The sequence below is a fragment of the Pyrus communis genome, chromosome 5, assembly GCF_963583255.1.
Source record: "Pyrus communis chromosome 5, drPyrComm1.1, whole genome shotgun sequence".
In the NCBI taxonomy this organism is placed as follows: Eukaryota; Viridiplantae; Streptophyta; class Magnoliopsida; order Rosales; family Rosaceae; genus Pyrus; species Pyrus communis.
This window is the reverse complement of record NC_084807.1, coordinates 709,841-731,846: the sequence shown is the minus strand read 5'-3', so window position 1 is coordinate 731,846 and position 22,006 is coordinate 709,841. Positions and strand designations below refer to the sequence as shown.

Genomic DNA, 22,006 nt, shown 5'->3' with positions numbered 1-22,006 from the left:
CATCATTTGACTTGTTGGTTCCTTGGATTTGATATCAGCTTCAGAGATGTAGGCTTCGGTCGAACTGTGTCGCTCTAGCCCTGCATTTTGGTATATGATATGTGTTATTGATATGATATGATTGTAGAATAATGTTGGTTATGACGGTTGTCATTATGATTAGAATTGTTGACCATTGTGGCTAAAGGATAACATTGTGCTTCGTTGATTGTACTTTGAGATGTTGCATATTATGAATTGCGGTATTATGTGAAACATAGTGATTTATATGAAGGATGAATTGGAAAGCATATGTGTGGGAATAGCACACTTGTGTGCCTAACAAGATGATAATTGTGTTTGGCTTATGGTTGATGTGTAATGTGGTACCCTATGTTTTCCGCTAGAAGTATTTTACGAAAAGATTAGAGTTTGACAATTGACGAACTACGAATGGCTTGATCCTTATTTAGGGTACGTAGGCAGTCTAACAACGAGGTTAGATGAAGCCATAAAGTGTACAAAAAATTACTACGCGAATCGATGCTCGAGTTGTGCTTTGCCATATCCCGAAGGCGGGGTATATTAGACATACGGATACTCGATGACATCACGTGTCGATCTGGGACGTATGTCGGGATCGGGGCGTGACAATATAATTTAAATTGATGGTCTTCTTAGCATAACCCAAAAAGAAGTGTAGATACATATGTGAGGTAAACAAAAATGGGAGCATTTTTGCTCACCACCATAAATCTTGTTTTTTAACAAACGTTATTATCTATACTAAGGGGGTGGGGGAGTAGGTCACATATCACAATGGGCTAACAGCCATCATAAATCTTGTTGCACACTCACCATACACCTAAGCATCTGCCATGTGTCTTTTATTTAACCTTGGTTAATTTTTTACAACATTAAAATAGTAACATTTAACGTAAAAGTTAACTAGAGTTAGTTAAAAGAATACACGAGCAATAATTAGATGTATGATAAATATACATCATAGTTATGATAGTGAGAAAAAATACGTCTGTTAATACCACCTAGTAAGACTAACAATACACGTGGACTAAGAAAGCTCAGATTGACTTACAGTGCCCTTCAACTACTCGCGGGAAGTAAAGCTCAAACTCACACCCACATCAAATAAGGCAAACATGATCTCGAAAACTTCGCCCATTAGAGCAATTCCACCCCTAAAGACTTTGCGCCAGCACCTAGCTCATTTATCCACTCAAGTGAACAGTAATAGACCCTAATAAATAGTAATAGGCCAAAGCATCTCCACCCCTAACAAAAAATAGCCTAGTCAATTTTATTAAAATATTATTATTTTTTATTATAAAATATCAAAGCACACCATCCCAAAAAGTGGAAGTTCCCCTTCCCGATTCCGAGAAATTTTCTTCGTAATTTTGTTGCATTTCTTTCCTCCTTCTCTTTTTGTTCCTTCACTGCCTCCTCACCTCCTCAGCTTTTGTAAATGGAGTCGGAGCAACACAATCCTCTCACAAGCTGAAATTTGAAAGAAAAAAAAAAAAAAAAAAAAAAAAACCAATTCAGATTTTCCAGTTTGCCAATCAAGTGTTAAACTTAGAAAGAAATGATGTGGATGATGCGATTGAGCATCCAGAGCTTACTGGATTTGGCGGTGGCCGGAGTTTCAACGATGGTTGGTTTGGGGATCTTTGCGTTTATTGCTTCTATTCTTTGCTCTGCCGCTTTCTTCCACACCACCAAGGACGTTTCTTCTTGATCCACCCTTCGCGCCGCCGGGCAATCCACTCCCGGTGTTTGAGTCCTCCTGTTGGAAGTTAAAGGTTGTGGGAAGGGAAGAGCTGGCATCAGCATGGCGTCATACAGGCTGGTCTCAAGGTCTGTCAATTTTGGACTGGCCTGGAGATCAGCTTGGGCTGGGTGCCAGGCAATCTGCTGGGCTGGAGAGACTTCCTGAGGTGCCGGGCCATTTTTTTGGCTGTGTGCCAGCCTATCCCAGCCCCGGTGGAACTGCTCTTAAAGAAGGCACATATGTTGGACTTTCGTATTAGACACAAGCGCGTTATGTCACTCACGAGCTATTTAACTTGCAATGCATGCTTCCAAAGCTATGATCTCCAATGCTGTAAAGAACCTTTCTTATTTGAGACTCTTAATGGTGTTACCGGAACGTCCTTCCAATTATTTTTGAAAAAGTATTATTGTTCAGTCAAAAATATCATCCTCACAAACAATATTTCGTATACAAATTTTTCTTATATTTTCATAATATGGCTTTTTAGAATTTCAAATAACAAACTCATTTTCAAGATACTCGCCTTTGGACAAAGATTCTCTCTGGATTTCACGATCTGGAGTCCAAGGACCAGCAATGCGGACCGCTCAAATTAAATCCGATGGTTCTTTAACTCATTCCGCTACCAATGACTCCAATCTCTCTTTCACACAAACCAAGGGTCCGGATTTCCTGATCCTTAGACTTTTGACAATAAAGTCCAGAGAAGATCCAAATTCGCCGCCTACAACAACTAATTAATGTATATTGCTGACGAAAAAGGAATATAATAATTTACTATGCGTATGAACCACTGGATAATTAAAAATGTATATGGATAGAAATGTCGACATTTGTTTTGTACCTCAAGATTTAAAGGAGATTAAAACATGCAACTAGGATCCAACATGATAATTTGTTTATGAGATTGGTGTAATTTACAAAACGGATGGTACGGGAGCTTGTGGCCCGACAGCACACGAATCTCTCATTTTTTTTCTCGTTCACATTCTCTGGTGTCTTTTTCTTTCAATTAATTATGCAGGTGCTATTGTACGACTGAGTACGATGCTTTTTGTCATATGCCCTTTCAACGACCAAAAAACACTCTGCTTGGTGATGAAATTTAGGTTTTATGAGATTCCAAACGACCCGAAAACTTGAGCGCACTCTCACACGAAGCACCAACGGCAAACCCTTCCCTGACTTGAGCATGTCGTCCATGCTTCTTCCGGCACCATACATAGGCTTATTCCTTGTTCCAACATATAACTTGAACCTTGATGATCCACTCTCAGCATATAGCTTTGGTCCCTGAAAATTTTCAATAATGACTGATTGCCCGGAACAAATTGATGTATCATCAACACAATACGAGTGTGTACAAAGAAATTTTTTCTACTGTTAATCTAAACCACACATTTAGACACGAGTATTTCCAAAAGTGCTTATATTTATGGACCGGCAATTTAAACAAACACAAATGTAACAAAATTAAGAAGTGAACTTTACACTTGATTGAACATATATACATCTACTTACATGTGATAGTGCAAAAGGTAGCCGTCCGAAGCACATTTCCATTGTTGGAGGACGAATGTGGAGGCCGAAGAGCTTAGACTTGTTCTCTATCATGAGATTTATGGAACAATTGCTGGTAAGGAACTTAGTTGTGACACCCGAGCTATCCACTCCTTCCCCAAGCCCAAATTGACCAATTCCTGCCATCTGCAGTTTCCAGAATTTACAATTTTTTACAAGAGCAAAATAGTCTTAAAGATGTCAGATGAAGATTAAAAATGTTATTTACCTATTCAGTTTTTTTTTTTGGCTTTAATCGTTGTTGCTTGGGAGTTGGAAATAAGCTTTGCTTTTCCATTGGATCTAGAAAATTACGATTTTTTTCTTTTGTGAGCATCATGAACATTAGTTGAAGTTAATAACGGTGCCAGATTTTTGAGAGTCTGTTTGGGCCTGAAATTTACATTTCATCCGATCAGTAATTGGACTCAATATTACGTCATTGGTGATCGCTCCGCGCAATCGAGATCGTAGAATGAATAGAGTTCAAGACTATTAGAAATGTAGAATGAATTAGTTATGGTGGGATATTATTGTGATTTTTAATCATGATAAATAATATTTTTATGCAAGATAAAAGGGTCAAATCAAATTAGCATGGAATTTTGAAGAAGTTGGATTGAATTGGAATCATGGTGCACGCGGTCTTCAATGGATGCTAGTGGGATTGCGTGGCTTATCCTTAGCCAAACTAATCATGGATGCTAATGGGATTGCATGGTTTATCCTCAGCCAAACTTCAATTCGGTCTTATCCTTAGCCTGGATTGTAATCCTAGATGCTAATTGAACAGTTTGTTACAAAGGTGTATGAGAGTAATTATTTGGCTAAGGATGGTGAATGCTTATCAGGAGAAGCTCCGTGGCAGAGAAGTCTTTCTATAAATAGAAATGGTTATGCACCATGACAAGCCCCTTGAACTCAACAATCAAACTATTCAGACGCTCTATGCGAAAATTCTTGCAAACGCTCTATGTGAAATCTTCTCGCAATTTTGAGATAAATACTAATTATTCTAACCCTCGTATTCAGTTCGTCGGAACATCATTGGGTTGACAAACATCACTAGAGCCGTAGAACTAATCGCTCTCGAAGTACCTTCAGTTTGGTGCAACAATACTACTTCAAGTTCGGTCGGTTATCTATCCAAGTTTCAACAATCGAAGAATCTTCAATTCCTCCGCTAAAAAGGTCACTTCATTAACTTTCCTGTGAAGTGAAGTGTTATATGATTGGTTACTCTCAAGTGCACTTTGTAGTTCGGCACTCATGTGGCTAAACCACATTCACCATTAAAACACTATAATATTTGCCTCTATAGCCTGATATTGATTTAGTGCACTTATATTCTCACAACCATAGTCGTTCAACTTCAGAAGTTAGTATTCAACACCAACACCACATCTATTTTACTCGCCCTACTGAACTCGGTTGTAAGTTGGCACGCCTTATTTCACAAAAAAGATGTAATTAATTCATAATTACTCGGTATGTGTGCCACATTAGTTTTGTATTTTCAAGGTCACGAGTCTTTAACAATATTCAGGGTGACGTTCGGGGTCAATCAATTAGAAGCCCAAGTTACGAGGTTATGTTCAGTTTGTTACACAGTGGACAAAGATTCATAGTGGCTTGCATATAAATTTGTTATCAAAGTGTGAGAATACATGGATGCGCTTTATGTTTTAATCTTAACCTTTTATATCAACTCTAGTGTTACATTTAGTATGCGAAAATGAATTCATGGAAAATGATTCCCCATGTCTTTACTTGGGAGAAAGTAAATTCGAATTTTTTTTTTGTCCTATGTTTAGTCGGTAGGTAGAAACTGCCAATTTATTGGTATAAAATTAGCATTTTAAGTTACCAAACGAGGACATATATGTCATAAAATGGTAGCAGTCAAATTTATTTATTTATTTATTTTTTTTTCATGGATAAGGAAAGTGAATGCTAAGGTGAGCGAAAGTTGCACTTTCCCCTATTTTCCTATGGGAGAAAATCATATGCCAAACATGAACTTGCCAAACATCAGAATTGGCAACACTCTCTCATTCCCAAGTTCTCTTTCCTCCACATCAAACGTAGCCTACGGGCGAGTCATTATGCATTTCTTGATCATGTAGTCACCAAGAGAATATTTTTGCAATATGTGAGCCATTTTAGGTGATTCAAGTTTAATTGTTTTGTTTTATTTATTTATTTTTTTGTGATTCAAGTTTAATTGCTTTATTTTTTTTTAATTATTTTTTGTGATTCAAGTTTATTTATTTATTTTTACTTATAAGTAATAAGATAATTTACACTAAATTCATCTAAATTATGGAAAATGAGATTCACTTGTGCAAAAAGGGAAGGAAAATGTTAGAGAGACTATATTTTTAGACCATATTTTGTAGACTTTGTGATGCAGTTGATGGTTGAATTTTTTCTTTAATGACTTAAAGTGGTGTACGCACACTACTCTAGCTAACTTAGCCAAGTCTATGTCTACCTTTGTGCTTTGAGTCTCATGATTGTTCTTCTTCCTTATTCGGCCTGTTTCCAATATAATTACATTTCTTTTTCTTCATACGCAACAGTACAACTTTTAAGGTAGAAAAGATAATCCTCATCTTACAAAGGGCTAATTTCGTTTACGTTTTCAAGATTAGGAACTAATTAGTTAACTAAAACACCTGCATATAGCCATATAGGCTAATATATTAAATTCTTTTTTATTTAGGTTTAGGTAAAAGTTAAAAAATCAAACAAGAAGTAAACTACCTGCATGTAGGCTAATATTTTGTGTTAGAATACTTTTGTGATCGTACGTACACTTCATAGTTCATCATTGAGTATTATATATTCACTTTGGCATAATTATATATATGTCCTATATTACCACGATAATAATATGTCTCGAGCATGCTACTAGGCCAATTACAAAACCCATCATGCCATATATATTATGGTTAATCTTTTATAATGGATAAGATAGCTAGAATCAATAAATACGCATAGTTTTGAAACTAAAATAGAGTACTTTTTTTTTTTGAGAGAGATTGTTGAATATTTGAACGTACCTGAATAGACACTTTGGGTGGTGGGGGCTTTGTAGCAACGTAAAACACAAGCAGTGCAATACACAAACTCAACACTGCCCTCCAACTTATTTGCAAAAATATCCATGCAAACGAATCAGAATTTCGATATGAACAATTCCTCTTCCACCACCCCGATCTGTTCTCCAGCCCATAACAATACTCCTCCTCATCATCTTCATTGTCACCGTGATCATCACCGCCATTGCCACAACCACCACCTTTGACGGTAATAACCAAACGGTTTTTGCAATTATCGGTCCCTGTGCCGTTACTACGTGCATCAAAGGAGATCTTTTTTTGGTGCTGGAATGAGTGACTGGATCCACGAGAGGACGAGTAGCGTGATAGAGTGAAGCAAGAGGCCTCGTCGTGGAGGGTCCGGTTTGCTGGATTGGGTCGTGTTGGGGAGTGGAATTCGGATTCCAGGATGGTGTTTCGAATATCGGCACTGTTGGAATGGGAAATGGCGGATGGGCTTTGCACGTAGTATGGACAAGGGTATGGATGAAATAGAGCTTCTTCGTCCTGATCATGCTCCATAAATAATATCTAGAGAGAGAGAGAGAGAGATGTGATTTGGAGCTCTAACCCTCTAACATGGGAGTGGGGTTTTTGGAGGGTTCTTAAACTGCACAGAGAGAGAGAGAGAGAGAAGTTGCTTTCTTTTGTGGTGTGGGGTTTGGATAGCCAAGTAGGCTAGGCTATGAGGGTATATGGCCCAAAGAATGCTTCGCTTAGTAGGAAAGACTGAAATCATTGAGTACAATCAGTAATCAAACAATTTTTAATTATTACAAACAACAAAATAATAATAATAATCATCACATTTAGTTTCTATTGTCTTTTAAGAACGTTACTTCATTTAACTATTCAACTTGTTAGGTCTTCGGTTTGAACCCTTATTCTCCTTAGTATATGTAGTTTAAAATAAGAATATTGTTTGTATTAAACACAAGCATTACTTCATTGTACCTCTATACAACTGATGCACGGTCATAAAAAATTACAGCTCAACCAACTTCAAAATTAATTTCTCATACTATCTCCAATATAAAAAACAAAACCTATAAGTTATAACTAATATTTGACTTCAAATGTGGTGGTGCAAGTTGTAATTTCAATGCATGCATAATCAAATTTGACTTTTAACTTTTTAATTTTTATGCATTAGAGAGCGATTAAGTCAATTTTTAACTCGAAAGTTATATTCAAAGTCAAACAAGACTTTGCATACAAAACCAAGGTCATATATGATCCCAACTTTTTCCATACATAGTAGACATATTAAGTCAAATTGAGCCATCCCTCACCACAGATTAAATACTCCAATGGCTTATCATTTCAATCATGAAAATTTTAAATTTAAGGTACGTCTTATAACTGTTTCGTTTTGAATTTAAGGTACCTATATCAAAGTACAATGGATTGAAGTGCCTAAAATCTCAAAGGCCATTTTTTAGTAGCTCGCCCTAGGCCCCAAAATCTCAGAGCTGGCCTTGTTTTGGCCCTAGGATCAAATAGTACATCAAAGCAGAGTTGATGGCCCCAAAGAATACATCTATGGGCTGGAGTTCAAATGTAGATTAAAGTTCTAAACTTTTGCTTGTTTTCCACGTACCAATTGTTTTAACATAGCCTTAATGGGTTACATGTTACCCAACAACTATGCTTACAGATAACTATTTATTTAATTTTTCTGAAAAGATTAATTTTGATACTTTTAAACATCAATTGTTTTAACATAACTCTAATTACTGTTATGTCAAAAAGAAAGAGGAAAAACTTCCATTTAGTTAAATTAATTCGATGTCCCTACCTAAGCAAATAAAATTTGCTGAATGATGAAAAGGCATAACAGCGTGATAACACATAATTATTTGTTTTGAGCCACGCTAATGAGCCTGCCCGTGCTCACTGGTCACTGGAGCCAATTCTATATGCATTTCGAAATTTAATGCGAGAATTACGGGATAACCTTTTGATCAAGCTAGTCCAAGTCTTTGCTTTCCACCGAATTCTTCTTTAATTCAACAACAGTAAAAGGCATGAGAACATGCGTTAATTCATACTTCCCCGACGACGACGTCCCTGTGTGTTCGACTTTCCCCTCAAGGAAAAAGGCAGTACCTGTATACCACTTGTGACCCTATCCAGGTGTGAGAATGCTATAGCTGGTCACGAATCACCTACTCTTATTCTGGGATTAAGTTCATCCACTCCCAAGTATTTCCTCTCCCTCCTCATCAATTAATAAAAAATAATCAGCGGTATCATTTAATTTGAACATTGATAGTGTAATGCAATTACATTTTACAGTAGATTGATGTTTACCATGTAAAAACCAACCTTATTATAGAAATATTAACTTTATTCAGTGTAATTTTTTTTCCTCAAATGATGGAATTTCATTCGTTACTTATGAAAATATTTATATCTTCGATCTGCAAGAATATTAAGTAACCATTTGGGGAAAAGCACATCCATCTATGAACACCATCATTTCTACTAATAAAGGAACGTTATGATTATCATGTAACCTTGGAGTGTAAATTGGAACGAATATATAGTGTAACATTACCTTTTCTGTATTCACATGTTAAATGTTAACATCATGTTGTAACTCCGTTATACGTTAAGGAAGGGAGGTCATAACCTATCTATATTGTAATAAGACATCCATGGTGCAATCAACATAGCTAGTGTAATACAATCCCGTCTAAGTATAATAACCTACCTTGACACTGTAATAGGACTTTCACAATATAACCTCCAACATCATTATGTGTTATTAACTATATAGAATCTTAATGTAATATTATTACATTGTAGAAATAATAATGATCCTCTAAACATGATTGCATGACACAGCCAATGTTCCCCCAACCCCCTCCCTCAACCCTAGAATTTCCCTTTATATATTTTAATGTAATAATGGTCCTCTAATTTTCTGTTTCTTTAACAAAACAGAAGAAATAAAATATAAAAGTTCCCATAGGCAGTACTCATGAGAGAGTAGGAGAAAGGGAAGAAAAATGGTAGTTAAATACTGAAGAGACGTATATTGCTTTCATTCAAAGGGAAACGATGGATTGAGGTAGAAGGTTGGCCATATATGGTAATGATGATTGTAGAATTAAAGTTTGATAACATATTTGAGTTTGACATAGATATACGAATCCAATCCAATATGCGGGTAGCTTTTGCTTTTGCACCAAGACAGTGATAATTAAAGTAAGTACAACAATCTTATCACTATAAGACATTAGTTTATCTACCACGACAATTTTACTACGGAATATAGAAAATGAGATTTTTTTTATCACATTCATATTCCTAATAGGCACAATGCCCATGGTAGATTGTAATCTATCACGGGCATCAACCGTGATAGGTCTGCTTTTGTCTCATAGTCTGCAAATGAGAATTATGACATAATCACATTTCAAAACAAGTAAACAAACCATTTGTTCATCACAAGTTATAGGCATTCATACATCATATAAATTCAGATTTTATTCATCAAACACGGAGGATTTGGTCCCAGAAAATCATTCTGAATGAAACATCGAGGAACTGTGAAAAATCGAGGGATTAATTAGCTATAGTCTACGCCACTAAGAAAACTAAGCTTCTATTACCATCCTATACCTTCACCGTGCTACCTTAAGTCTTCCAAGCAGCTTCCACAGCTCTTCACAGCCGGCAGCTCAACTCCTCGAACTTATCGTGGCACCGGGACACGATTCTCAATGTATTGACTAGACAAATAGTAGTGAGAACTCATTTAGCAAGTGCAGAGTGCAGTGACCTATTCCCACAAGGATATGCAGCTAAAAATGACAGAACGAACGAAATATAACTATTAACATTATTTTATTAATGAAAAACAAGAAAACTGGATACCCAAACCAGGCTTGGCCCAACAAACCAAACACTAGGAAAACTAAAGGCTATTATTTTTTCCAACATATTCATCAACACAATGTATGCAATGCCCATTCAGTACACTTGAATCATACAATCTCTAATCCATCACTGTTGCAGCAACATGAAGTCCAAGGAAATATCCATCTATACTGCTCAACTAACCTAGAAAAAATTACATCCTAAAGATAGTTATATTGAGCTTGTATGAGGAAGAAAGCACGTCTCAAATATATAATTTGTTCAAGGAAACTCAAACTTAAGCTACTTAATATTAAATTAAAACTGTTACCCTTAATATCATCCTTATTAATTCCTTAGTAATATTAAGTAAGTCGCTACTTGATCAAGCCTAGGAAATCAAACTACTAAGGCAGAACATAGAAGACTCCCTTCAAGGGTGATGAGTAAAGAGCTTCTTAGAATAATCAACAATGGTTAGCATCTCATCCTTATCACTTATATATGAATTAATTTTTAACACCCATAGTCAAGAGCTGCTTAGTCCACCCGTAACCATAAAGAACACGTTACAATTTAGCTTAAATTAGATATATAAATTCAAAATAAAATATGAGAATGAGGTTTTTGGTATTTCAGTCTAGTGGTATTTCTTTCAACTGGTGAGTTGGAGGTTTTAGGTTTGGCAAGTTTGATACAAAATCATTATGGATGACCAATTGTGTAGGCTAATCCAAACCTCACACTCCCTTAATGCAGAATTTCGTTGTATATAAAAAAGTAAAAATATATAAGAGAGAGGCAGAGAACTTGAATATATTGAATCTACTTTGCTCCTTATTAACGTTTGTTTACATAATGCGATTACATCCATCTCATCTTTCACTACCAACTTCCACCTCCAAATTTTTATTCTCTTGTATACAAAAAAAGTCCTCTTATTCTATTCTCTACTTACATCAGTATTGACATTTCTGATGTCTAAAGGAACAATATTATTTCATATATGCACTAAAGGTTTATTTGGCTAAGTAAACAAAAGCCAAAAAATTGTTTTGCAAATATATACGGATTTACGTAGCTCTGCTCTCCTCTTTAAGAGAGAAAGGAGGAAGTATCCAGCATGAAACCCTCAAAATCCCATTCTCCCACTCTTACGCTTTCTCCTTGCCCTCCATTAATATTTCCATATCCAAACATGTCCTCCTCTTCATCTACTTTAAACCCGATCAGTTCCGTGTTATTAAAGCAACTATTATGGAAGTGGTAGTTGCTAATACTACTATTCTTCTTGCTTATATTGTCAGCTACTAATTGACCATTCAGATTATTCTTAATGCTTCTGCTTTCAAGTGGAGGAAGAAAAAGGTCACCTTCTAACCCCATTTTATGACCACCCTCTAAGTTTCCATAATCCCCATAATGCCCCTGATTATCTCCAATGTTTGGTAAGTGTGGGAAACATGTGGGATTTACGACGACGTCGTCTGCATGGGCCATGTCATAACGATTGTCGAGCATATAGAAGGGATTGAATAAGGTGTTGCTGTTAACGGCCATGGCTTGCATGGATGTGGTTGATGAGGATGATGAGTCCATGTTGTACATGGTCATCATGTCATGGTCATGCATGGGCATAAACGTCCCTCCAACGACAGGATCTCTAGGATCAGAGGAATCACTATCGTTTGGTGACGATGTGGACGTGGACATATTGTTATTTTTTAACCTTTTCTTCAAGGCTGAATTCCAAAAATTCTTTATTTCATTGTCCGTTCGTCCTGGAAGACGTGCAGCAATTTGTGACCACCTAAATTCATCACAAGAAAAACAAATATAACCTAAATTAATCACAAGAAAAACAAATATAACTGATTAATTAAGACATAATAAAAACAGACAAAGAAAAGTTAAGACGGATACAACACTTCATCACTATTTGTTTTTTGTTTTCATCGTTTGAAAAAGAAAGCACCACTAAATCAATAGCTAATTGGTATGCACGTCGTTAATTTCAGTTTGTTTTTATACACATCAATTCTGAACCATGTATATGTGCACGGCTAAAACAAAATGCATGACTTGAAATGCCATGGATGTTTAGTTGCTTAAGCACTTATACGATATGGTATGTGTGTGCGCGCACACTATATGCCCAATTGAGCTCAGAAAGAAACACGGTAGAAAACAAAACAGAATACTTAATTTTAAAACTACTTTCAAGGGTTAAACATGCATGCACCCTCTGTTGAAGTATCAATTCTAATGGTTCCCTAAAATCTGCATGCACAAAAGGACTAGGATTGCGTATGCAGTTTGGCCGTCAGAACTCAATTAAACCCTCCTACGCAATGTGCATTTACATATATGTGTGCGTTACAAGATATGTGGTCCAATATCCTAGTGGATAGGATGTTGGGTTTCCACTCATGCATCCAGGATTTGACATTTTCCCCCTCCCTAAATTCTTGTAATAATTTCAAACCCTCTCCCTTCATAATAAAAATAAATAAATAAATGTGTGTGCATTACTAAGTATAATTTAATATTTGTGCATTATAAACATTGCAACTGAGTGAATGAGAGAGAGAGAGTACCTATTGCCAAGAATTGAATGGAAATGGATGATAAGCTCTTCCTCTTGGGGTGAAAAGGCACCACGCTTGAGATCAGGCCTCAAGTAATTGATCCAACGAAGACGACAACTCTTTCCACATCTTTGGAGACCAGCATTTCTTGCTATGTCACTCCAACAGCCTTGTCCATTGGTTAACATGTACCTCATCAGCTTCTCATCTTCCTCTGGTGACCACAACCCCTTCCTAAGCTTGCTCATCATCATCTTCTTCTTGTTAATAGTTTTTGCTCCGTCGACGTCGTCTTTCCCAATAGACTCTGGCTTCCTCATTGTAATTGCAAGCGGACTTGCTTTCTTAGCGTTTTTTTGGTTAAAGTAGTTAATGTGATGGATGGAGATCTACAAGAATGATATATAAGATGATGAGATGGCTTCATGGGGTGGCAATGGTGATGATGATGGTGATGGTTGTGGGGTTTGCTTAAAATATGCACATCAAAATTTGAGAGAGAGAGAGAGAGAGAGAGAGAGAGAGAGAGAGATAATATGTTTGTTGGTCGATGGGTGGAGTGGGAAACGGATTGGAGGGGGACCTCCATGGCTCCATTCCCATATGTGTGAGAGGGAGAGAGAGAGAGAGAGAGAGAGAGATTATTATGTGAAGTGGAAGCAAAAAATTTAGATGTCTAATATACAAAAGATGATATAGGATTACCTTGTGAGTGAAGAAAAATGAATCGAAAAGGACCATAAAGAGTCAAAGACAAGAAGAAAAGCCCTCTCCCTCTATCAGCATACACGTGAAATTGAAGTTTATTGCAGAGAGAGAGAGTACAAGAGTACTCTTTGTGCACTAGGCAAAGTGTTGCACTTTTGACACTTATAATTTGTAGTTTAATTAATTAATTTTTTTTGTGATGGTTATGGATTGTTTAAGTGGTTGCATGAAACTTATTGAGGATAACTCAATCATGTCAATTAAACATGCTTTTGAAGCAAACTCTCACTTTCGGATCAAATCAATTACAGTTGTTCTCTGTTTGGTCAAAATTATGCATTTCCAATCTCATATTAGAAGTTAAGGTTTCGCAGCTAGCAAATTCAATTAAAATAATTAAACATGATATGTCTACTACCCCAAGTACTACTGGCCTGCAACAAAACAACAAATTGTTCAAGTAGTTTCCATAGCCAGATTCAAAGTACATGAAAGCTTCAAAACCTACGACCAAAAAAGAAAGCTTAAACCCTAACACAAGAAATCAAACCAAATGAAGAAAAAAGATAGGTTGTTTTTGCATGACTTTACTAATTATTTGTCCTTAAAATGTCTTGTGTTACAGTAATCAACTGCTATATATGCATAGACTAAAAAAAGTAACAATCAAATTATACAGGCATATGCAGCATAGTGTAGAGATGGTTTCACCAGATACAGATAATTCATGATCAAAAACTAATCATTTTTCGTTTTATAGCTGTTAAAGGATTTTGATTCGACATGCCATCAGTGTTCTGCAACATTTGCACAGCCTTTGCATAAATAACAATTACGATTTATCAGGAGTTTCTCCTTAATTATATTAACAGCATTTTCTTTTATTTAATTTTCTTAAAAAAGAGCTTACGTATGTAATGTCATATGTTCTCTTGTCAGGCAGTCGTGAATCTGTACTAAGCCATCAAGTTGGCTCTTTCCCTGTTTTGTTTCTCGTACATAAAGTCTATGATCTCTTATAAACTGTCTGGGAACATCGCCCTGATGTGAATTTGGATTATCGATCATATTGATCCTATGTATGATTGTATCTAAATTCGTAATAACTCTAAGATATCTCACAATTAACTGCATGAATCATTCATGATTTGTAGCCATCAAAAGTGTACAATATACTCATAGATTCCTCCATCCCATGTTGTGTCCTTACCTAATCCTCCTGTTCCTGCATGTTAAGAGCTGCGACTTCCCAGTCATTTTCCAACTTCCAAGCCAGATGGCAAATCAGATTATTCAGAAGCAGTCATATTCAACTCTAGATAATCTCAAGAAAATTCAGTTACTTATGTTTGTCTTCCAAAAACATTAAAATTTTGTCAACTCTTTTTCAGGGAAAAAGTGAGAGAGTGCAAAACTCTCAAGCTACTCAATTGTTTGTAGAAAGCTCTTATCTTTTCTACAGCTGTCCCAGGAAGGATAGAATAATCCATTCGTATACGTACATCTCATGCTTTTGAGCCTGTCCCAAGCAAACATGCCCTACTCTACTACTTCACTTGGCTACAAAGACAAGAAAGACCAACTCACCTCATCATCCATAATATTCACCCTTACACCTTGTACTTGTCCTACAGGCCACAAAAACCTTACAAAAAGTGAATGTATCATTGAGATTTGAGAGGCAATATATCTATCGGTGTCTTCAAATCTCTGGCTGGGTTCATAAAAGACCAAATTCTCCAAGGTCTTCGAGAAATCATGGGTGAAAAAGCGATGCTCGGGGAACTCATGAGCAAAAGGAAAAGGTGGAGAGATTTATGAGGTTTCATCCCCACAATTGGATAACTTTCTTTGTAGATAGATAGATGATGGAGTTTCTATTATCACACCTTTTAGGGGAAGAAAAGGTTTGAGGGCAAAAAGTTCATACAAGATCTGAAAGAGGAAAGTTTTTTTGGCTGCTTGGTACTATTTACACAAGCGAGTACAAGATCACGCTCCGGAAAAAGAAAAAAAAAAAACATGTAATCACTCTATGAATTTTTTTTTTTTTTTTTTTTTTTTTTTTTTTTGAGTACCATCTTAAACGAACAAACTGAAACACTAAGAAAAACGATAATTGGGCAAGCCCAAAAAACCCTGATTCCGAAAACTCAATAGTAAATGGTGGAGGAAAATCCCACCATATCAAATTTGAAAGCAAACACTATGATTAGCCAAAGCATCTGCAACTTGGTTACCTTCCCAAAAGATATGGGAGACTTGAACCTATTCATAATGAAATGTCGATCTACCTAAACATGTTTTGTGGAGTTACGTCGAACTGGATTGTGATATGATGAATGCCGATGCCCGATGGCAACGTTGTTATGTCATCAAAGCCGATGTGTTGTACCTTCCATAATTATGATCGGTTTTTCTCCACCACGAGAGACGAAGACCCAAATTAAACAAAAATGTAGATGGCCTCGTGCAGTCACAGGAGAACCACTCCCATGCTGACTGTTAAGAGTAGATAACCCGTTTCCTGTGTTTTTGTTTCTATTGGAATTTATCTCATCGTATCACATTCTATTCTACGATATTTGAGAATCACCATCGTTAATGACTGTTTACGAGGGCAACGGAGGATTAGGCGAGAAGGAACGTTAGGGCCAAGTCATCAGACTACCAAGGCAGCCTACCCTGGTCTTCCTCAAAGCGTTGAAAATGGAACATTTGTTTTGCAGCTAAAAGAAGACTAGAGTTGTGCCATGGTCGGAAGATCGTTGGCAACGAATCAATGCCAATGATAGTTAGAACCCAATAATTAAGCTAAAATCATGGTTCGCCTCATCCCTTGTCCTTCGAGTAGAAAGACGGCGTTGAGAAAAAACCTGCGTTATATTTGCATCCTCCACACTGAAACGAGTGTCACGACTCGAAGATTATTTTTATTAATCAACACATTACTTGTTAAGCAAGGTTTGTAAAACACAGCCAATCAACATCTCTACATAAATACTTGCGGAGCAATTGAACAGAACTTGAACAAATTGTAACTTCAAACATGAAAAAAACAAAAAACATCAAAACAGATAATAGGAAGTCCCTCGGTTTGCCCCCCAACTCATCCGAAAAATGAAGCTTTTATTTGCAAATAGATGGCATCCCGATCAAGTTGCTTGCCATCTTCTTAAACAAGGTTCGGGCAACAAAATTACACAATTTTTTTCTTTTCCTTCATAGAATTTTGACTATAACACAAAGAAAAAAGGGGGAGACCGCAACCCAGTCTGCAAGCACCTTTTAGAGGTTGTCAAAGTTTACGGGTTCCCGCAAATACCTCTCCATCTGTCGTGCCCGAGTCTTAATGGACATGTCAAATACCTTCTTATCAAACTCTATCACGAGCCCACCCAATATACTAGGATCAATCTAGGACGTAAAACAGAGAATCAGATTTCCATCCCATGTAATAGCGATTTGTGAATTAATGAGCACGCGGAAAGACCACTAACCTTCTGTTCAAGAATGACCTTCTTCCCTTGTCCAATTAATTCCTGCAGTGTCTCCTTCAATTCTTTCTCTTCTTCAGCGGGAAGGGGCTGATCACAGAATAACAATTAGACAGGAAAATAAGGAAAAAAGATATGCGTTTCATCGTTCGTATTTTTTTGGTCAACTAAATTTCCTTTCCATGAAATTTATGCCAAAAGCAGCACCTTAGATTTCGTTATGTATTCAATTAAGAGTTGTAACCGGAACTAATCATGCCATGACAAATGACACTTCACAATACAGTAGAAAGCAGAACACAAATCAAACACACAACATCTCACAGCAATGCCCCAACAAGAATAACAGGTACAACACCAGTTCTTCAGATGAATGATACAACAAGCTTTTCCGTGAGGTTTGCTTGTTTCACAAACAAGCACACATCATCAAAAAAGTAATTCAGGCAAAAACAGCCGAAGTGGAACCTCTGTGGCACAAGGAAATTTATTTTTAAAACAGGAAAGGGAAAATACATAACCCCTCAAAGTCAAAGAGAAACTAAACAACAAAGAGCTACAAAGCAAGTAAACCTATAACTACTGAGCCCCAAAAGGTTCACGGCTCCAGAACAAGCCAGCATAATGATGAGTTCAACCCTCCATTTCTTTAGATGGTCATTGATAAATTTATTTTAACATTCGTTCCAAAGCGGCAACCCACTTTTGTACTCAAGAATAACTAAAACAAAATAACCATTCACTAGAGCCTAACTGGCACAGTTTTGTAATTGCTATATTTGTTTCTTCCAAACATTTTATCCACCTTTGACGCAACAGAAAAATATTCTGCAATAAATGAACAGCTTAAAAGGATTCAAATAGCTAATTTCAGTGATGTCTTCCAGAGACAATTTACAAACTCAACTGTAGCGAAAAAGCATAGGAAATTAAATGGCATCAACACAAGCTTTATACAAAACAAATACTGTGAAGTGCAGGTGCTTCCTGCAATTTGCAACCATTAGGTCAATTCCAACCATTTCAAATGCAAAAACCCGTCACAGTTGCAAGCAACCATTTCTTGTCTCACAATTGGAAAACTTTTGTATATACTTTTACCCAAAAGCTTTGCATCAATTCAAAGCTATTGTAGCAATGCTTTCCTCTTTTAAATTTGAAACCAAATGGCAGTCTATAATATAGACCACTTACAGTTAACTATTACATGCATATCCACTACATGTAAGAAATGACAGAACACCAACTCAAGATATCATATTACTTACTCAAATAACTTTCCCTCTGCCCTTGCAGTAGGTCCTTGTTTAGGCAGTAAGTTATGCTCATAAGAAATATAAATTTACCATTTCAGGACTACAACTTACAATGACTGATGTAACAATAGCTTTCACTTCCCCCTTATGTGCCATGGTCAACTCCCCAAATCTCTTTGATATGGTTTCAAGGTTCCTTAGCCTCCCATTCTGAGCCAAGACAACTAATAGAAAAACCACAGAAGCATGAATAAATAAAATAATATATATGTATGTAGATACATTTATATATATATATATATATATATAGAGAGAGAGAGAGAGAGAGAGAGAGAGAGATGAGGGGATGAGAATTCAGATATAAAAACATGTCGACTCTGCATTTCAGCTAAAACAAGGGAAAATAAGCAACCATGAGAAAATTACAATGAAATGAAAACCAAGTTTAAAGTTGAGTAAAGATCAAAGAGAAAAAAAATTTAATTTGATGAACATGCATGCATACACAATAGAATACTTCAGCGAAGACAATTGTTAAGGCTATAATGTGAACAGTACATTGCACATACGCATGTCAAAATCTTGCTAAAATAGCTTTCAAGTTTTTAGTGTTCACATAAAATGCAGATAATTATACTTACCGAAGTTCAACTAAATATGAACAAGTTCTATGTGTGGCTACAGGTGATAATAATATCAACAACATGAACAACAATGATAATAATTATGATAACAATAAATAACAATCTTTAAAAGTGTACCACAAGATGTTTTGTTCTCTCAAGAGTCAAGTAGAAACAATTTACAAAAATCAAAAACCCAAACTCATTTTACAGCTGCTAATACATCCATCGCGTAATCATAATACATGCATGTCTAAAAATATCCACTTCATTGGTGAATGTAAATATCAATTTTCTCTGTCAGATTCCTTCAAATCAGCTCAACCAAATCCAGCTTACTTGTGGTTGATTAGTAAACCTTCAACCAATTACTTCAGATAGAAAACAAATTGCCCACGCAAATGAATAAAGAAAAGAAAATGAAATGCAGTTAAGAGTTTTGAGGTTTAGAACTACCTAGGATTTGGGTTTGAGGCTGCCAAAAGAGGATAATGATTTGGGATTAGGCTCTATTGTTTTTTACTTTCCATTGGGAGGGAGCACATCTGACTTTCCTTTTGATTGGTCTGATGCTCTCTCTTAAAGTTCTAAAGAATCCAGGCCAAACCAGACGTTTGGTCTTAGGGGTTTTAAAACAAAGAAGTTTCCCAAGAGGGATGCAACTTGTGAACAGTGCATCTGAGTGCTTAAAAGAACGCATTATGAAAGTAATGTTAGCAACAGATGCCAGTTCTTTAGTGACTTCCACCGTCACTGCTGCAAAGGATAACACTATACCAGAAAAGTATGGTTTGCCTCAAATGTCTGAAAATTTCTAATTTGTCTGGCATAGCTACATGCATAAAAAAATGTGCTGGGTCCAAGAGCCGTCTCCTCCTCCCATTCCTGAACAAACTAACTCTATTGACCACAATCAGTATACTTTCCCTTTCTTTTGGCATAACCCAATTAAAATACACTAAACCCAGAGTTAACAGGTGGTCGTTTTGTTTCTACAGTAGTACAGTGATGCAATTTTCACAAAACAGCACACAGATAGATGAAATTTCCAGAGCAAGTAAAATTCATCACTGCTGATATCAGAATACAAATAAAGGAAAAAAAACATGAAACATACATAAGAATACATCACAATTTTTAGCTAGAATGAGACAATAATCATACCCAAAAAGTTCTTTGTAATTTCTGAAAATTTAGCTTCAGCAGCAATTTGATCGATTGCCTTCACTCTAGTATCTGCTGGCACGGACAAATCCCTTGTGAACTGAGAAAAGGTAGGACTTTTCTTCGTAGCCTCAACAATGGCTAAAATCTCAGACTCAACCTTCTCTAAAGCATTAGCTTTTACTGCAGCAATGTACAAAGCAGAGGCATAGTTCCCAGAACCCCCAAACAAAACCAACGGCACCTGGCATACCATGGCAGAGCAAATCAGTGCAGACCTAATTAGTATAAGCGAATTCGGATACAGTACGCACATACATCAGTTTATGTTCTATATTACTGACGCTTCACACAATTTAGCTACAAGTCTATAAATCTTAATGTACTTCGTAAGAAATTACAATAATGTATTTTTTTCTAAGCCCCATTATAACTAAGTGACATCCTAATCGTTTTTTTTTAATTATGCATACCTCAACATAACATACTTTATGAAAAATATAGTCAGAACTATGTATTCTGTCAACACAGTAAAACGGGCAAGATATGATTGATTCCAATGCAAAATTCAAAAGCACCAATCCAGTTTCAGTGAAGCATGAGAAACAGAGAGCAATGACAGCTACAATCAACCCAGAATTAATTCATTATTTGATGCAAGACAAAAGATATAAAGTGAAAAAAAGAAATGTTCAAGCCCGTGTACAATAATAAGCGCACTACATGCTTGCCAAGAAAATGTTTATCTTTTAAATGAAAACCGTGAATTACCTGAACCTTCACTTCCTTCTTCCCTTGCGTGGTAGAAAAGTTCCTGGATGGCTACAGATACAAATGCGAAACAATTAATCCACATTCTGCAAATTCAACTAAACTTCATATAACGGCCTCGTAAAGCTTATTTTCTCAAACCTTTAAGAAAAACACACGCACAGATACACAATGTATATACTGCTAAAGCTGGTTTGGTTGAAAACAATGTGAAAGCAACAAATTAATTAAATATTAATCAGAAATTTTCATACTTTAAAATTCCTAACGATCCTAATCAAAATTTTTGTCCCAGTAACACACATTTTTCATTATCTAGAAACAAAATACGAATACATATTTATAATCAAAACTAATTAATAAATTAATCAATAAAAATCCTATCTTTTGGGGGAAAATGAATCGGAGAAAGCAAGCAAATTAGATCAGAAAACCAAAACGACGATAACTGTTCTCGTTTTCTCCGTTCTATGTATTTCTGCGAATTTGAAATCTCAGTACCTCAGAATTGATGAAAGTAGGGCAAAGCACGGAGCGGTGAGCGATGGATCCGTTGGCGGCGGCGGAGACCGAATCCGATTTGAGAATCTTGGTGACCAAAGGGAGGCTCGATCGGATTCGAGTAGCAAATGCCATTGTTAATAAGCCCTAATTTTTGTTTTTCCGTCTGACTTTCTCTCTCGCGCAGTCGTCTGCACTTTCTGCTGCTTCGCCAACACCGGCTTCGAAAAATGATAACTTCTAAAGAGAAGGTAGTAAATGGTAATTTGACATCCAGCGAGAAGGTAACATTATATCATTCCCTAGTGGCACTGATTTTTTGTGCTACTGTGACGGAGCGTGACACGTGTGGGCTAAGCGAATCAATAAGGGTAAAAAAAGTAATTTTAACGAAAAATTTCCGGTACTGTTAACGAAAAATCACATTTTTATACTAAAAAGTCAATCCTGATATTATTCATTTTACCCTTTATTTTGTCATTTTTGTTAAAACTTACAGTTTTCAAGTCATTTTCATTAGTTTTTCCTAAAAAAAAATGTCATGTAGCTCTTTATGGACTCTGGCAATTTTATTTTTTTGTACAATATTTCAT

The 22,006-nt window shown here is 36.2% G+C and overlaps 3 protein-coding genes across 3 annotated transcripts; all 3 read right to left on the bottom strand.

The window, feature by feature from the left end:
• Window positions 1-2,692: 2,692 nt before the first annotated feature.
• Window positions 2,693-6,960, bottom strand: LOC137733399 (uncharacterized). Its single transcript, XM_068472550.1, has 3 exons — window positions 6,400-6,960; window positions 3,296-3,481; window positions 2,693-3,067 (listed from the first exon to the last, which is right to left on the bottom strand). The coding sequence occupies exons 1-3, from the start codon at window positions 6,958-6,960 to the stop codon at window positions 2,783-2,785; spliced, it is 1,032 nt and encodes a 343-aa protein (XP_068328651.1). The 3' UTR covers window positions 2,693-2,782.
• A 4,250-nt stretch (window positions 6,961-11,210) lies between these two features.
• LOC137733364 (transcription factor MYB83-like) lies at window positions 11,211-13,213 on the bottom strand. The gene is made up of 2 exons (XM_068472515.1): window positions 12,903-13,213; window positions 11,211-12,115 (listed from the first exon to the last, which is right to left on the bottom strand). Exons 1-2 carry the CDS (start codon window positions 13,211-13,213, stop codon window positions 11,401-11,403), a joined length of 1,026 nt encoding a protein of 341 aa, XP_068328616.1. The 3' UTR covers window positions 11,211-11,400.
• Window positions 13,214-16,503: 3,290 nt separating this feature from the next.
• On the bottom strand, window positions 16,504-21,658 carry LOC137734043 (ATP synthase subunit O, mitochondrial-like). The gene is made up of 6 exons (XM_068473297.1): window positions 21,414-21,658; window positions 20,913-20,963; window positions 20,142-20,385; window positions 18,466-18,578; window positions 17,102-17,188; window positions 16,504-17,018 (listed from the first exon to the last, which is right to left on the bottom strand). Exons 1-6 carry the CDS (start codon window positions 21,546-21,548, stop codon window positions 16,890-16,892), a joined length of 759 nt encoding a protein of 252 aa, XP_068329398.1. The 5' UTR covers window positions 21,549-21,658; the 3' UTR covers window positions 16,504-16,889.
• Between the last annotated feature and the right edge of the window lie 348 nt (window positions 21,659-22,006).

Coding starts and splice junctions, on each gene's coding strand:
- LOC137733399 (XM_068472550.1), bottom strand. CDS start 6,960: ATGGAGCATGATCAGGACGAAGAAGCTCTATTTCATCCATACCCTTGT. Junction 3,482..6,399: donor CACCCAAAGTGTCTATTCAG/GTACGTTCAAAT, acceptor TGGAAACTGCAG/ATGGCAGGAATTGGTCAATT. Junction 3,068..3,295: donor TACCTTTTGCACTATCACAT/GTAAGTAGATGT, acceptor GAAAATTTTCAG/GGACCAAAGCTATATGCTGA.
- LOC137733364 (XM_068472515.1), bottom strand. CDS start 13,213: ATGAGGAAGCCAGAGTCTATTGGGAAAGACGACGTCGACGGAGCAAAA. Junction 12,116..12,902: donor CATTCAATTCTTGGCAATAG/GTACTCTCTCTC, acceptor TGATGAATTTAG/GTGGTCACAAATTGCTGCAC.
- LOC137734043 (XM_068473297.1), bottom strand. CDS start 21,548: ATGGCATTTGCTACTCGAATCCGATCGAGCCTCCCTTTGGTCACCAAG. Junction 20,386..20,912: donor AGAAGGAAGTGAAGGTTCAG/GTAATTCACGGT, acceptor ATGGTATGCCAG/GTGCCGTTGGTTTTGTTTGG. Junction 18,579..20,141: donor AATTACAAAGAACTTTTTGG/GTATGATTATTG, acceptor TTTTTCTATTAG/TTGTCTTGGCTCAGAATGGG.